The sequence below is a fragment of the Pogona vitticeps genome, chromosome 13 (genome assembly GCF_051106095.1).
Source record: "Pogona vitticeps strain Pit_001003342236 chromosome 13, PviZW2.1, whole genome shotgun sequence".
Classification (NCBI taxonomy): domain Eukaryota; kingdom Metazoa; phylum Chordata; class Lepidosauria; order Squamata; family Agamidae; genus Pogona; species Pogona vitticeps.
The window spans coordinates 12,034,362-12,049,728 of record NC_135795.1 but is presented as its reverse complement, the minus strand read 5'-3'; the positions used below and the strand labels follow the sequence as shown (position 1 = coordinate 12,049,728).

General features: G+C 42.2%; 1 protein-coding gene across 1 annotated transcript in view; it reads left to right on the top strand.

Moving 5' to 3' along the window:
- Positions 1-841: 841 nt before the first annotated feature.
- Positions 842-15,367, top strand: part of VWA3A (von Willebrand factor A domain containing 3A) — a 55,266-nt gene continuing 40,740 nt past the window's right edge. The window contains exons 1-9 of the mRNA XM_072982898.2: positions 842-1,075; positions 2,195-2,321; positions 3,401-3,525; positions 3,599-3,673; positions 5,856-5,910; positions 8,055-8,153; positions 10,682-10,788; positions 13,588-13,713; positions 14,269-14,377. Coding sequence (XP_072838999.2) covers positions 1,050-1,075; positions 2,195-2,321; positions 3,401-3,525; positions 3,599-3,673; positions 5,856-5,910; positions 8,055-8,153; positions 10,682-10,788; positions 13,588-13,713; positions 14,269-14,377 — 849 coding nt within the window. The 5' untranslated portion in view covers positions 842-1,049. The remainder of the gene's footprint in view (positions 1,076-2,194; positions 2,322-3,400; positions 3,526-3,598; positions 3,674-5,855; positions 5,911-8,054; positions 8,154-10,681; positions 10,789-13,587; positions 13,714-14,268; positions 14,378-15,367) is intronic.

Here is a 15,367-nt window from a genome sequence, read left to right as displayed (position 1 = left end):
TAATTTCCAAACAAAATATTAATACGAACTGTATAAAATGAACATAATTTTCTTCACTTGTATTTTTGTTATTGAGCAAGTTTATCAAAATAAAATTGTCTTAATTAAAGAAATGAAAGTGCTTTGACATCATTGTCATTCTTGTTGCTGTTGATATCTAGGACAGGATGCCAGAAGCCATGACAAGCACATCTTCAGTCTGAAAATCCTCTGGTTGCTGAAGGAAGAACCCGCCAAAATCTTTGGTTCTCCAGATGTTGCTGGACCCATGAGCCCCAGCCAAGAGTCAGGGCGATGGAAATTGCGGTCCAACAACATGTGGAAGGCCAGATATTACTCACTGCCACACTAAACGTCTGCCATTTAGGTTCATCATCCATTTGGTTTGCACTGTGAATTTAGTAATGCTGTCGCAGAACAATGTCTGATTTATACACAAGGTAGAAAACCTGTTTCTGGGCTTGGCTCAGTTTAGTTTTGTGGTGTTTGTGTATTGCTTCACATCACCAAGAAGAGTCATAAAAGGAAAAATAGAATAAAGGCCATCTGTAATTGCATATTCATTAAAAGCATAAGCGCTCAGTGTTGGGACGGAGGTCGTAACATGGCCTTCTTGGGCTGCATTAACTTCAGAGCCGGTATCAGCAAAGTCCATATGGTTGGGATTGCCGTTCCCAAAATCCATCCCCATTAGCTAGACCCTGAGGCTGGTGGAAGATGCAAGGGATGCGTTTTAAATGTCAAAAGCCGTGTTACATCTTCTCCGTCGCCGGAAAGGTGAATGGGGAGTGTCTAGCACTAAAGAAAGTGCCATCATTGTGCCACCACACACCCTTTCCCCCATCAGGCCTGTGTCTTGAGCTCCTGGCCGCCTGAGCTGCTACGTCTGGCCTTCCCGCTTTGGAGATCTCATCCTGCTGCTCTGCTCAATCCCTCCCTCTCCTGCCGAGAATGGTTGCTCCCGTTGCCATTGGTGACGGAAACACAGTTAGGTTCAGCAGCCCTGCCAAGGTCTGGCATCTGCAGGCGCAAGACGAAGGTGGGGGTGCATGAAAAAAAAAATGAGAAATTGCCGGTGAGTCCCGACCATTCCTCCATGACAAGGATTGATGATCCTCTTCAGGAAGAAGAGGGAGGGCCGTTGTAGCAGAGGGAAGCCCGCGAGCTGAATCCGAATAGTGGGCTGGGGTGAGCACACGGAAGAGGAGTGAGGCATGTTCCTGAACACGTGCAGAGTTCTCCTGCCTTCCATCATCTGGATGCCGGGTGGTGAAGGAACGGCTGCTCGTACCTACTGGGGGAAAAGCAAAATGTGGGGCATTTATACTGCTCCCTAAGTGCTTAAAGCATGCTCTCGGCGCTTTACAGTACAATTTAATTGTGCAGGCTGCACATTGCGCCCTCGCCCGGCATGCTCGGTCTTCAATTTTGCCAACCTTGGAAGGCAGAGACAACCTCAACACACACACACCCCCCAAAATACAGCACAATTATCTGTCAGGAGTATGTAAGGTCATATTTACAAATTGAAATGTGGACCTGGCTTCTTTTCTGCACTGCTTTTGTCTGTTCCCTCAGAAACAGGAAGGCCGATGGGTCTGTTTTAAAAGGCAAACGTTTTCTTGTACAATCACCTCCATAGAATCTGCGCCCTTGATAATCTGCATGTTTTGATAGTTGCATTCTCCCCGTGATGCTCCAGAATGCTTTGAACGTTGGTCTCCACAGTCCAATAACTTTGGCCCTGCCACGGTCTGAAGGGGTAACAATCTTCCTATTTCCCCCTTCAGCTCTACAGGGTTACATCAGTAAAAATGTAGTGTGCAGAGGATAATTTTCCGTTACGTTATCTTTCCACTGAAGATTTTATGTTTCTAGAAATGCACTGTTCCAGAAAACTGATTTGCAATGATTCAAATTGCATAATTCAAAGTATGCAATATATGTGAATCTGAAATAAAAGCTTTAGCTTTTTTTCAGTTGGACACATTTATATCTATGCACATTGAGGCATGTTAAAATAAGCATGCTAACTGCATGCTTACAGTTTGTTTATGTTGTTTGCACTGAAAGAAGAGCATATGCTAGAAAGATACTGTTCCTTAAATGTTAACAGCTGTATATAATGTATTGGGGGGAGGAGGAATTATCATAACAGTTATGCTGCCGTATTATAAGCTCCCTCTTTTTACAGTGTAACTTCAGGATCAAATGCTACTTCCTCGAAAGGGCACAGATCTTGGCAGAATATCTGCATAACAGATGTTGAAGATGATAATGGACTATTAGTTACCAATATCAACCAGACCTGGGATTTGATGGTATGTCAGTACTGATATTTAATGGAACTAAAGCAACTAAGAAGATGCCAAACATTGCAGTTGGCGCAAGCTGAGAATGTGGAGGTGAAACTTTAGAAATTACTTCCATTAATGTGCTGAACGTTTCTGGTTCTCGGACGAGTGAGGATTTCCCAAATGCCTACTAAAGCCATGCCCTGATTTCACCAGCATTCCCAGCTGGTCAAATCTGCCAGGGTGCAGTTTCCCAGTTAGATGCTGGAGATTGCCAATGTGTCTAGGAAGAAAGGTGGTGTTCCATCTACATCACTGGTTCCCAACTCCAGTTCCCCAGATGTTCTTGGATTAAAACTCCTAGAAGTCTTCACCACTAGCTGTGATGGCCACGGCTAACAACATCTAGGGACCCAAGGTTGGGAAGCACCAATTTGCATGAAAGAAAGCTTTTGCGTGGGCCTTTTTGAAGATTTGTTTTTTAGATTTCTCTAGGCTGAAAAATTATATTCTGGTTATTGATATTCCAGTGAATGGGGAATATCAATAACCAGAATATAATGGATATTGATATAGTTGGACAAGGTGCTTAAGAAGGTAGTGGCCAAACACCAAGTTTTCCTGGATGAAACTGATCGTCTGGGTCCTTTTCATGACCAGCCTGGTTTGGGAACTGCCTTCTGTGTTTGTACATATCCCCATTGCGCTGGAGGTCACCACGACTTGTTGAGAAGTGATGAAGCGAAAGTGCCTTGTTAACACAGAGCTGGGACTGTCAAAATATTAATTACTTAAAACTGCAAGCCAATTGTAGTATTCTTCTAGGGGATGCTTTGTTAGGTTGGAATTTGGGCTCTTGCATTTAATTTCCCAGTTATTTCTGTAGATCGGGTTCTAGAAAGCTGGCCCAGACATCACAGCAAACCATGGCTAGGTCTTGCAAACCATGGTTAGGTTTGCATACCGTGGACAGCTGAGTCAAGATGCTTCTTGTCCATATATCCTAATAACAAAGTATATGATTTTCTGCCTTAAGTTAAATAGCATTAAAAAGGACTTTTTCTTATTCTTGGCATCAGGGTGTTTTTTTTTCCTTTTGTCAACAGAGACTTAAAAATACATCCAAGCTGTTTGTTGGGTTAAAGGCCACTGATAACTGGGTTCAAGTCTATGGTTTAGAAAGCAAACATCTCACATTGGAGGATCTAACCAAGAAAGGCAATATCATCCTGTAAGTACAAAGCCGCCTCTTTTTAGTTTTTTCGCATGTGCCTTTTCATTCATCTCTTGATATTTCCTTTTAGAGATGCAGGCGATGGAACTGAACATATTGAATTTACAAAGGAAGCCATTCGTGATTTTGAGTCCCAGCTGCATGCGTAAGTACCCTGCAACGCGCTGCTTCTGCAGTTCCCATCTGCAAGTCAAGCTGTTATTTCCACCTAGCCCAGTGTTGCCTACACTGACTAACTGGCACATTGAAGACTGTGTGTTCCATCCCTGGCATCGCCCGGTAAAAGAATCCTATAGCAGGTCATGAGAACGTTCTTTCTGAAAGCCAGAATTGCTCTGACAAACAAGAGTGGGCTAAATGCACAAACACAATAAGGCAGCTACCGATGCCTACAGCTGTTTCCCCATTACTGGTCGGTAGGCCAGATGACTTTTCTTTGAGCACTGCAATTAGCCTGCAAATCTGCAGTTGGTAATTATTGCATCAGGTGAATGTTTATGTTCCTGCAGTCTTATGCCATATAAAATGCTTCAAACACTTTGTGTCTGATGATCATAATTAAAGATCCCTAATACAGTTTGGGATCTGAAAAGAATCAGAAAAGGGCTGTGTGTCGTCCCCCACCCCACCCAAAAATGCAATACAGTGGACCCTTGACTTACAGACGGCTTGACTTACAGACTTTTTGAGTCACAGACTTCTCTGGCCGCAAAATTTAGGTTTGCCTTGGAGCCTGAGAATTGACTTACAGACCAGAGAAAAACCGAAATGGAACAAAAACAGCCTGTTACGGGATTAATCGGTTTTCAATGCACTGTAGGTCAATGGAGACTTGACCTACAGACTTTTTGACTTGAGAACCGCCTTCCAATACGGATTAAGTTCTCAAGTCAAGACCCCACTGTACAAATTCAGAAGCAGGTAATACTTTTATTGGACCACCAAAAAACGCAAGTAGTTTTTGATGATCATTAGAGATGAGCATGAACTGCTGGTTCAGTGATTCGTGCCGGTTCATTTACCAGCCAAAGAAGTGTTCGGTGATGTGTTCGGCCCTGCCTCCTCCAGCAGGCGCCCATTCAGAGGCAGTGCTCAGAGGAGGCTGGGCAGTGGTGCTGCCTGAGTGGGCGCGGCACCCACCAGAGGAGGTGGGGCTGCCCCTTCAACCATTAAACGAACTGGCACCACCAAACCACCAAACCAGCAGTTCTTAACCACCTCTCATGATAATTTATCTTCATCAGACTGTGCACCAAGAGCTTGTGTATAGTTCAAAAAAAAATTAAGAGTCTCAAAGTTTCATGGCATGGCTGTTGTTCATGCCAGGCAAATTTTCGTAGGTGAATTGAGCAGCGTGCAAACAGATTGGGAGGGGTGGCTGGCGAGAAACTCCTCCTGAAAACAGCATTTCGGGTCTCTTCAAACAATTGGCAAGCAATCTGCAGCCCCTCTGTGCCCCCCCCCCATTTGCCTTCTTTAGAAATACAAGGTTTCTATTTGGATGGGCCAAAAAAAAGGCAACCTAGCCACATGGCAGGCCTCCGGCCGTGGACTTGAACTACAATTTAGTCGCTGGGTATTTTTAAGACCCATCTAAAAACTTGGATGTTTAAGCAGGCTTTCCCTCCAGATAACACTTAATCTTTCCTTCTTTACTTTAGTTTTGTGATATTGCCATCTTGAAGAATATGTTTATTGTTTGCTGCCTATTGTTTAGTGTTTATAGTATATTATTGATTTTTTTTTAAATTTTTAATTTGTTATATGTATACGTCACTGTATTTTATATGCCTGGAAGCTGCCTAGAATGGTCATATTAACTAGATAGGCGGGGTACAAATTAAGTAAATAAATAAACCACCAGGAAAGGCCAATTTTAGACAAATCACGGTGAGATTACTTGGTGAATGTTTTCTTCAGCATGCAGTACTGCTTGGCTGGTGTCAAAAGTCCCTGTTATTCCTTTAGAGTTGATCCATCTTTTATTTTTTTCAAATAAAAAAGATGCTACCAAGGTGAGAATACTTGAATCACTAGTGAATAAATTGAGCAAAATGACCTGGTTTGATTTGCAGCTCATCCTCCATCTTTATGTCCGCTGTGCAGTATTTCCAAATAGTTGTTCATTAAAGTGCATGCACACGCATAGCGCACTGGTGGAAGACATGGCTTGCATGAGGATGCCCCTCGAATTAATTCTTTGGCGTCTCTAATTCAGTCCTATTGTGACACAGAGCAAGTGAAGTATAAACTTGTCTCTTTCACCATGGCAACATATGGCATTATCCATATTTTCTCTGGGTTTTTCTCTCTCCTCTTAACCCTAGAGCTATTGATCATTTCAATGAACGGATTCAATGGCTCTTACATGGCAGCAGAAAGGTAATGTGTACAGTTTATTCATTTATATGAATCATAAAAAATAAATACTGAAAAATATATTCTCTTAAACGAAACAACACAGAGAGTCAAATAGTAGCAGGCTTTGGTAAGCAGCAAGCTTTTGGTAAAAGAAATATTATTATTGAACTAAGTTTCATATCTTGTCCTTCTGCAAGTGGGTGTGACCTCACACCTTGCTTGCTGTTGCCTCCAGTCTCTACCTGTTTACTGTCTGTCTGTCTGATGCAGAACTATGGAAAATTCCTTTGTTCTACCACCAGAATCCCACGAACCAGCAATCTTTTGAGTCCTGCAGGACTCTTAATCAAGCGGCACATTTTCAGCCAAGAGTCTTGTGATACTTAAAAGGTTTATTGTAAAGGAAACCTCAGCACAGAGCTTTGAACAGCTGAGATATTTTGGAGGTCCTTAAATCATTGGGTCACCGTGACTCACCAGTGACTTGACAGCCAATAGCATCAATATGCATTTTCAATGCCAGATTCCAATCCAGACACTATTTTCTTAGCCGTGATTGCACTCTAGTCATTTATTAAGTTTTTGAGAAACAGACCTACTTTGCAGAAGGGACTGAGTTTCTTGTATGTAGATAACTCAGCTGATATAGGAATACTTAATGGCCTTATCTGCCAACATGCCGAGATGAAAATAGGGGAATATTTGCAATGTGCCTCTTCTTGTACCAAGGCTCGGTGTAAAGAAAGATTCAATTTTTCATCTTATTGGCTTTTGCACATGGAAGGGGAAGTGATCCCAACTTGACTTTCATCTCAGACAGCAAAATGTCTTTGGGCAGCCCTATTCCCTGTGCGACATCTCCACTGTTTGTTGCTGATGGCTCTGCCATAGCCGTTACCTTTACTGGCCAGGTAGCAAAAAGCAAAACGTTCTGCTTATATACCTCCCCACAGTGTTTAAAGCAATGTCTGGACAGTCTACAATTCAATCGTGCAGGGTACACATTGCCCCCATCCACCCAAAGAGTTGGGTACTCAATTCACCAACCTTGGAAGGATGGAAGACTGAGTCAGTCTTGAGCCTGGAATCAAACTAAGGTTGTAAAGCAGAGTCTTCGCTGCAGTTTAGCCACTGTGCCATGAGGCTCCTAGAATCTGAGCAGTTTCCTTGATAAATAGGGAAGAGACCCTTGTCCAGCAGGCTGAGGCAAAGAGGCAGTCCCGAAACCAGCAAAATCAAGGAGCTTGACAGGTGACAAATTGTACAGTATTTGTCTTCACTGTGGAAGGGATGGTCACTCTCAAATTGGCCTTCTCAGCCACACTAGATGTTGTTCCAAGGCCTCTATTCAGAGCCCATTACCATAGTCTCTCGAGACTGAAGGATGCCTAATCAAGGGACATGTCAAGTATATGTAATGCCTCAATCGATCAAAGTTAATCTTAAGTCAAAAGAAGCTGCACGAATCTTTTACATGGCAGACCCTGCAGTGGTATAGGACATGATCCCCCATCATCCTTGCCCATTGGCCAGGTTGGATGGCCTCCCCATCCTTGCTGTAAAACAATCTAAGACACATGTTAAAAAGAGAAGTGAGCACAACAGTTTTGCCCAGCCTTTGGATGTATTTGGGGTGGGAATGGGAGGTTGGGTTCTATATATTCCACTAGGTAATAGCCGTGGTTACCCAGCACTGGCACAAAGGGGCACACTCTCTCCTTTACGTATTGACCATTTCCCGTTTTGAAAACAGCTGCAGATGTTGGAAATGGCCATTAAAGGAGCTCCTTCTCTGAGTTACTAGCACTAACACAGTTTTTGCCAATAAACTGAAAATTTGGGGGTTGAATCCAAAGGAGACAAGGAATGTTTACAGTGAAATTCCATGACGATGCAAATTTGTTGTTGTTTAGTCATTACAAATTTGTTGCTGTTTAGTCGTTAAGTCGTGTCCAACTCTTCATGACCCCCATGGACCAGAGCACACCAGGTCCTCCTGTCTTCCACTGCCTCCCGGAGTTGGGTCAAATTCATGTTGGTAGCTTCAATGACACTGTCCAACTATTTCTGTCGTCTCCTTCTCCTCTTGCCTTCACATAATGCAAAGTAGAGTAGGACAAAACATCGTAATAGCTCCTCCTTGTTTTCTTCCTCTCCACCCCCAGATCTTTGGTATTGTTGAAGGCAGCCAAACTGGAGTGCTGGTTGATGTGTCTGACGTAAGTTATGGACCAAGGCTACATGACTTTCAGAGGGACCTTGTGGTAAATATTACCAAAATTGCACCTGTTTTAAAGTTAAAAATGGGATGCTGGATGTGATGTTGGGCTAGAATTTTTGCAGTCTGGCTACAGATCTCCACTGCCTTGTGTCTTGGGCAAGTTCATGTATAACAGAAAGCAAAATCAATGTCTTCTGGCTCTAGCAAGTTTATTTTAACATGAGGATTTTCATTATAATCCAGCACAAGACTTTGTTGGGTATTTTAAGAGATATTCATACTAAAACAGACTAACTTCTTTGAACACTAAGCAATTTCTTTCTTTTAGTCTGTTGGACACTAAAAACAACAGTTACAGTACCTGAAAGACTAACCCATTTTATCTGACTCAGTTTTGCCCAGATCAAAATCCCATCAGTGCCACTTTCACCTCCCTGCCCTCTCTCTTCTCTATACACCTTTTTCTTTCAGTTTGTCGAAATGTGTAAAATGATATGCCTCAAGGTTCTGAAGGCAACAACAAGAACAAAACATGGGTGTGACCCTGAGAATCCTTGGAGTTATTTTTGTGTATGCCACATAGCCTATATAACCTCCAAATTTGGAGAAATCCAGCCAAAACAGCCAGGATCCTGTTACGTACCTAAGCCTGTTGGCATAATTTTATCGACATAAATTTCAGCTGCAAGAGGTCAGCGTAGGAACCTGCCACTGTACAACAATGGCATGACGTCCATCCAACCCACTTAGCAAATCTGGTGAAAATCTATCTGATTGTTTCACAGTAAGAAACATACAGAGGGATGGAAATTTGCTTTTATCCATGTAAATAACTTCTTCATCAGTGCTTCAAAAGCTTGTGGCAAATAAAACTTTCTGATCTTCAAGGTGCTCTTTGTTATTTGTGTTGCAGTGGACTAACAAAGTAGTGGCCACTAGCAACTACAGTGGTGCCCCGCATAGCGAGGTTAATCCGTTCCGGATTAACTGTTGCTATGGGGGAACATCTCTATACGGAAAGTAAAAACCCATTGGAACGCATTAAACAAAGTTTGGACCCCACTGGAACGCATTAAACAAAGTTTAATGCGTTCCAGTGGGGTCCAAACTCACCGTTCAGCGAAGTTTCTCCATAGCGCCGCCATTTTCGCGCCCTCGGTAAGCGAGGGCAGGGTGCGAAAACGCTGCGCGTGGCCATTTTGGGCGTCCGGCGGCCATTTTGGAACCGCCGATCAGCTGTTTTAAAAAATCGCTATGCGAAAATCGGTAAGCGTTTCACTTACCGATCGTCGCAAAGCGATTTTTGTCCATTGGAAGCATCGGTATGCGATTGCATTAGCGATCGCAAAATCCGCATCGCTATGCAGATTCATTGTTAAACGGTGCGCTCATTATGCGAGGCACCACTGTATTTCATATTATCAGTTTTTAAAGCCCTCCTAGTGAGGTCTTCATCGTGAAATGCAACTCAACACTCAGCCCTTAAAATGCCAAGATGTCCGAGTCAACACTGGATGTTTTACATAAAAGCAGGACTTTTGCATACCTTTTAAAAATTATTATTGCATTAGATGGGAACGACCAGATTTCTCTTTTGCTGATGCATTTCCTGGGGATTGGCATTAGGAGTGTGAGTACTAGGAAGTGAAACCCTTTATCCTTGATGAAAGCAAACTGTAAAGCAATTATATCCCCATTGTAAAAAATGGGGAAAATGTTTCATAGAGATGATCATCAGCTCCTTATATTTAGCCTTATTTTAAATACAGTAAGGACCTCCATATCCAGGGGATCAGTATCTCCTGCTTCACATATCCATGTCTGAAAATACCAAAATATTAAAAGTAAAATCCTAGAACTATATATTTCTAAAGGTGTTGCCAGAAATGGTCACTAGAAGGAGCCAGAGACTATGCTACACACGTATAATGTTTGCTAGCAAAATATATTTGTATGATGTCATTACCAGAACTGGCCACTAAAGGGAGCCAGAGAGCATGTTATGTATAATGTTTGCTATTAAAATAGTGTTTGCTATTATCCACGTTTTTCAGTATTTGTGGAGCAGAGGCTTAGAACCGATCCCCCAGGGATATCAGGATCCTGCTGTTATCCTGCTGTTTCTCCATTTGTATCAGACGTGTTTCTTCTCGTTGTTCATTAGCTTCTCATATGCAATGTATTTCTGGGCATCAGGAATGCACTGCATCTTATTACTACAATTTATCAGATGTAATTCCTTCTTGGGCATTTGGTGGTTCTGATTTTTCAGTCTGATATACATTCGCTCATTTCATATGAGCTAGTTCCACAAGCAAGTCATGAACATAAGAGTGGCAGTATTTGTAAATATCCAGAAATACAGTCTTAATTTTCTTTATTCCAAGAATCAGAGTAAAAAAAGATAGGGCTAAAAATTTTCATTTTTCAATTGAATGATAAGAAACGGTCCCTCACAAATTGATCTGGGTGGACAGAGAGGTGGGACGGGTGTGTGTGAGAAAACAAGACAAAGAAATTCTTCTGCAGCCCTGATCATCTTTGACAAAAAGCTTTTGTTTTGTTTATAAGTCCCTAATAGATGAGCAGCTGCGCTACATGAAAAAATTGTACCTAATTTCATTTGGTACCGAGGCTTCGTCTCTTTGGGAGAAACCACAAGAGATCAGTGTGAATGTGTAAGTGTGTTGCCTTGCTCTTTGGGTTTTTATGTTGTTGGCTCACTTGCTCATGTATGCTGTTATTATTATTAGTAGTAGTAGTTTTATTTATATGCTGCATTTCTCCCAACAAAGGACCCAAAGCGGCTCATAACATTATGAAGAAGACCCAATATGTTCCTCTTTTTAAGAATTGATTGATTGATTGATTGATTGATTGATTGATTTGATTTGATTTGATTTGATTTGATTTGATTTGATTTGATTTGATTTGATTTGATTTGATTTGTATTCCGCCCATCTGGTCTGGTCTGGTTGTACACTTCTCCCTTGAATTGCATGGGTCTGAACATCATTGGTCTTGGTTTTACACTGATTTTTTTTTCAGCAAATAAATATTCCAATCAATTAGTGTTCAGTAAATAAATATTCCCCTGGCCACCCAGAACCCCATGATTTCAACAATGAAGATGTCAACATGGTCAGTGTGTGTGTTCTGCGCTATCAAGTCAGAAGTGATTTATAGCAACCCTAATAAGGCTTTCCAGGTAAGTGGGATATATATTTAAGGAGCGGTTTTACCAGTTCCACTCCCCCAGTAAGTTTCCATAGCTGAGTGGGGATTCGAACTCTGTTCTCCAGAGCCCTAGTCCATCGCTCTATCCGCTATAACATACTCGTCCCCAAACACAACTTCTTTAATTCAGCCTCTTGATCAGGAGGTCATAAGGACATTTAAGGCTCTTTACATACAGTACAGTTTGAAAATAGAGATGGGATATTCGTATTTGTAAATGCCGTGAGGCAGGCCCGGGGTTATCCCAGCCACCTGGGTCTCGAATATTTGTATTTGTGTACAAATGCGAATATCCAATATCTGTTTGAAAAGGACTGTCAGTGCTGTGGAAAGAGCTGTTCTTGTTTGTGAAAGAACTGTTTATGCTTCGTAGTTACATTTTTGGCATCAAAGGAGTTATACAGTACACCGATTTTTAATTACACGGGGGTCCGGCACCCTTAATTCCCAGCCTTGTTGAAGGGAGAAGTGTACTTTTATTCATTATGCTGTATTTATTGTGCTCTAAAAATTAGGAATTAAGCCCAAAGAATTTGTGGGCGAGATGACACCTTTGCAAAATTACTGATTTTTGAATTTCAGGAAGTAAATTAGCCCCTATTGGCAATTGTTTTCAATTGTAAACTGGAGATTTTAGAACGACTCCCATTTCTGAAATTAGTATAGGGAGAAAGAGGACCTGATCTTGCTTCCATATTCTTTTACTTTGTTGCCTTCATGTTGGGTACTTTGCCATTTTTATACTTTCTGTACCTTTAAAATTGATGGTCTTTGTAACTCCTGCTTCTATTAGGTATGCTTTTTCCTTTGTTGCTTAATAGAATTATAATACTGGGTGTATTTTTTTTAAAAAATCAACTTTTTAAAGCTTCCTGGTCCCAAGCAAGTTTTGTCTTCTAAAACTAAAATAGCTGGAATTTATAATATGGAGGAAATTTTGTGAATAATCTATAAAATTTAGCCAACTGCTAGAAAATGATGTTTGCCACTTAGTTATGCCTGCACGTATAATCCATCGATGCTAGTTTATGTTATGCAGCTATGACAAGATGAACTGTTTCTTTGGATAACAACAATAACAATTATGTGAATTAGGATTATTCAGTTATGGTTTTGATGTTAATTTCAGAGAAATTTCTGGAGGAAATTATAAAGCACCCAGTCTAAGCACCTTGAAAACAATGCAGCTTTTGATTGGGTAATCTCCCTGATAGACAGAGGGAATGCTGTTGTTGTGAAATATCTTGACTTCAGCAAAGTTTTTGACCCAATGATATTCTGTTTATCAAGCTAACTAAGTGTGCGGTGAGTAGAACAACAGTCAGAGAGTGATGATCAGTGGCTCCTTCTCAAACTGGGAGGAGGTAATAAATGGGCTTACACAAGGGTCAGTTCTAGGCCTAGTGCTCTTCCCCTTTTTTTAATGAATTGGATATGGGAGTACAGGGAATGCTTATGAAATTTATGGATTAAATAAAAATGGATGGAATAGCTAATACCTTGGAAGACAGAAACAACATTTAAAAAGATATAGGCTCAGACACTGGCTATACTGGCTGGGATGTTCTGGGGCTGTAGTAGTAGTAGTAGTAGTAGTAGTAGTAGTAGTAGTAGTAGTAGTAGTAGTAGTAGTAGTAAAAACAACAACAACAACAACCAAACCCAAAAATATTTCCAAGCTTTGGTAAACAATAAATTTGTACATGTTGACCAAACCTAAATAAATCTTGCTCAATTTTCTACTTGTTCTAAAAACAAATGCCCATCTCTGCTTCCAACAGGGACTGGCTAACATGCTGCCTCTGTAAATTTGGCAAAGTTTGTACTACAACTCCCATCCTTCCAGGAGATGCTGGGAGTCGTATAGTTCAAATGAATCGTCAATTTTCTGTGGAGCCTGCTCGAAAGAACACCTCTCCGCCATAACTTTTCCTACTCCCCTTTCCACATCTATGGCAAGCAACATATTTTTGGGGTAGCCACAGGGCAGACCTGCAGTACAGTACTTCACTGCCTAGGGCAACAGATAATGTACGTACTGCCATCTCATACCCCGTTCTTTGTACAGAAGCTGACTCTTTCTTCAGCCCTGGCAATAGGGCAGCCTCTACCACAATCTTTCTATGGGTGCCTGGTTAGTTCAGGATGCAGAATAGGCCCTTCAACACAAAATGGGACATTTTGAACTACAGTGAAGTTACCATGTAATGTAATCCACTTTCATTTCCCCTTGTCTGTAGTTTAAATGAAGCAAAGCAGTGGGTGCAAGGGCTGAAACCCAGTGGTGGGTGCAATTTGCTAAAAGCACTGAAGAAGGCTCTTGGAGTTAAAGAACTGGATTCACTTGTGATTATTGTCGGAAGCTGGTAGGTCATACCTCTGGACCAATGGACAACAAGGATTTTGTTTTTCATTTTCAGTAATTTAGGATTTAGATAGTCCTGGATCAGAGATTGCCGGGGAGTCGACCCTACATTGTTTTCCCTTGACTTCTAGTGTGCAAGAAAGACAGGGCATAGATGTAATAATGAATAAAGATTGGCTTTAATTCCAACCTGTTGACGTAATTGAGCTTCCCAGAGATTTGTATGAAACAAACCTAAAATACTCTACAAAAGAGTAATTCATTGTTATATTTAGAGCTCATACTTAAAGATGCCATAAGTACTTTTTGGGTAGCTTGATCAAACCTTGCAAGGAATGGATCCCCCAGTTTTTTTATTGTCCAGTAGCCTTGCTCTGCCTTCTTTCCCACTTCTCCTGATTTCCACGCTATCATCCATATTCAACTGAAACGGGCCTTCGGATGTGGGCTTCAATGAGAGGCAGATTTTGTCTTGTTAACAAGGTGCTTTCTCGTGCTTATGTGATGACTGTGTGATGCCTTTCCTTCCTTCCTTTCTCCCTCCCACCCAAACCAGCCCAGACCAGGCTTCAGAAATATTATCCGATTACGTCCAGCAGTGTACAGTGGGGAGAGCGATCCTGGTCCATACCGTTACCTATGATTGTAGCAGTCAAGTACCTCCGGTGAGTCTTGAAAATTGGTGGAAGTGGAAGTGGGTGACATGTGGAAAACCCGAGGCTGAGGCCGTAGCTTCTCCCGTTGAAAAGAGTTGGTGAGCGGGTAAAATTAGAAGAATGTATTCGCGAAGGCTTTCTGGCCAAAATGGGAAGAGTTCCCCCCTGCTGGAATCCGGCTCTGCTCTTCATGCCAGGCGAGCGGATCGAATTGAAAACGGTGCTCCTGAGGTCTTCTCGCCTGACGGTCTTCCCTCTCGGGTCCCCCAGGCTGGCTAATGAGCAGCTGGCCAAGAGAGACACCACAGTTTGCAGGCCATGGCCAGCGAGGAGGTGTCATGTTCCCGGGAGTTACAACAGCCGAAGTCCGATAAACCAGTCCAGGGTCAAGGATACCAAGAATGCAAAGCCAATGTCCATAAATGAACTCACAGAATGAAGTCCAGTGTCAAAGTCCAGAGTCCGATACACAGCGTAGTCCAGGGTCAGAGTCCAAAGTCCAATACCGGCGTAGTCCAGGGGCAGAGTCCAGAGTTCAGAGTCAGGAACACGGTCAAGAAGCGTGGATGCAAGCCAAGGTTTTGACTCTTTGCTTCCACAGAATTTCTGGCTTCACTGGGAGCTGTTTTATAGTAAAACAGCTCCTTGAGCTGCTGGAAAGCTTTCTATCCTGTTAATACTCAGGACTAGATGGACGTAGGTTTCTGTGGACAGCCTTCGAGCGATCCTCTGATCTTCTTGTCTTTCCCGAAGCCTGGTCCGAAGCTTGTCTGCTGTGGAAGGAGAATCTGGAGGCAGTTCAGGTGTTTCTGATCTCTCAGCATTCTCTTCAGCCTCAGTTAACCCTTCGGGTTCCAGGTCTTCGGATGCACTCATGACAGGAGGGGGCCCAGCGGCAACCATGCACCATGGCATCACCGAAGTAAGATGGAGAGGGGCAAATGCAGCCTAATACGCAATTGCTACAGAAATGAAAGATCATTTAACTAAGGAGGAATG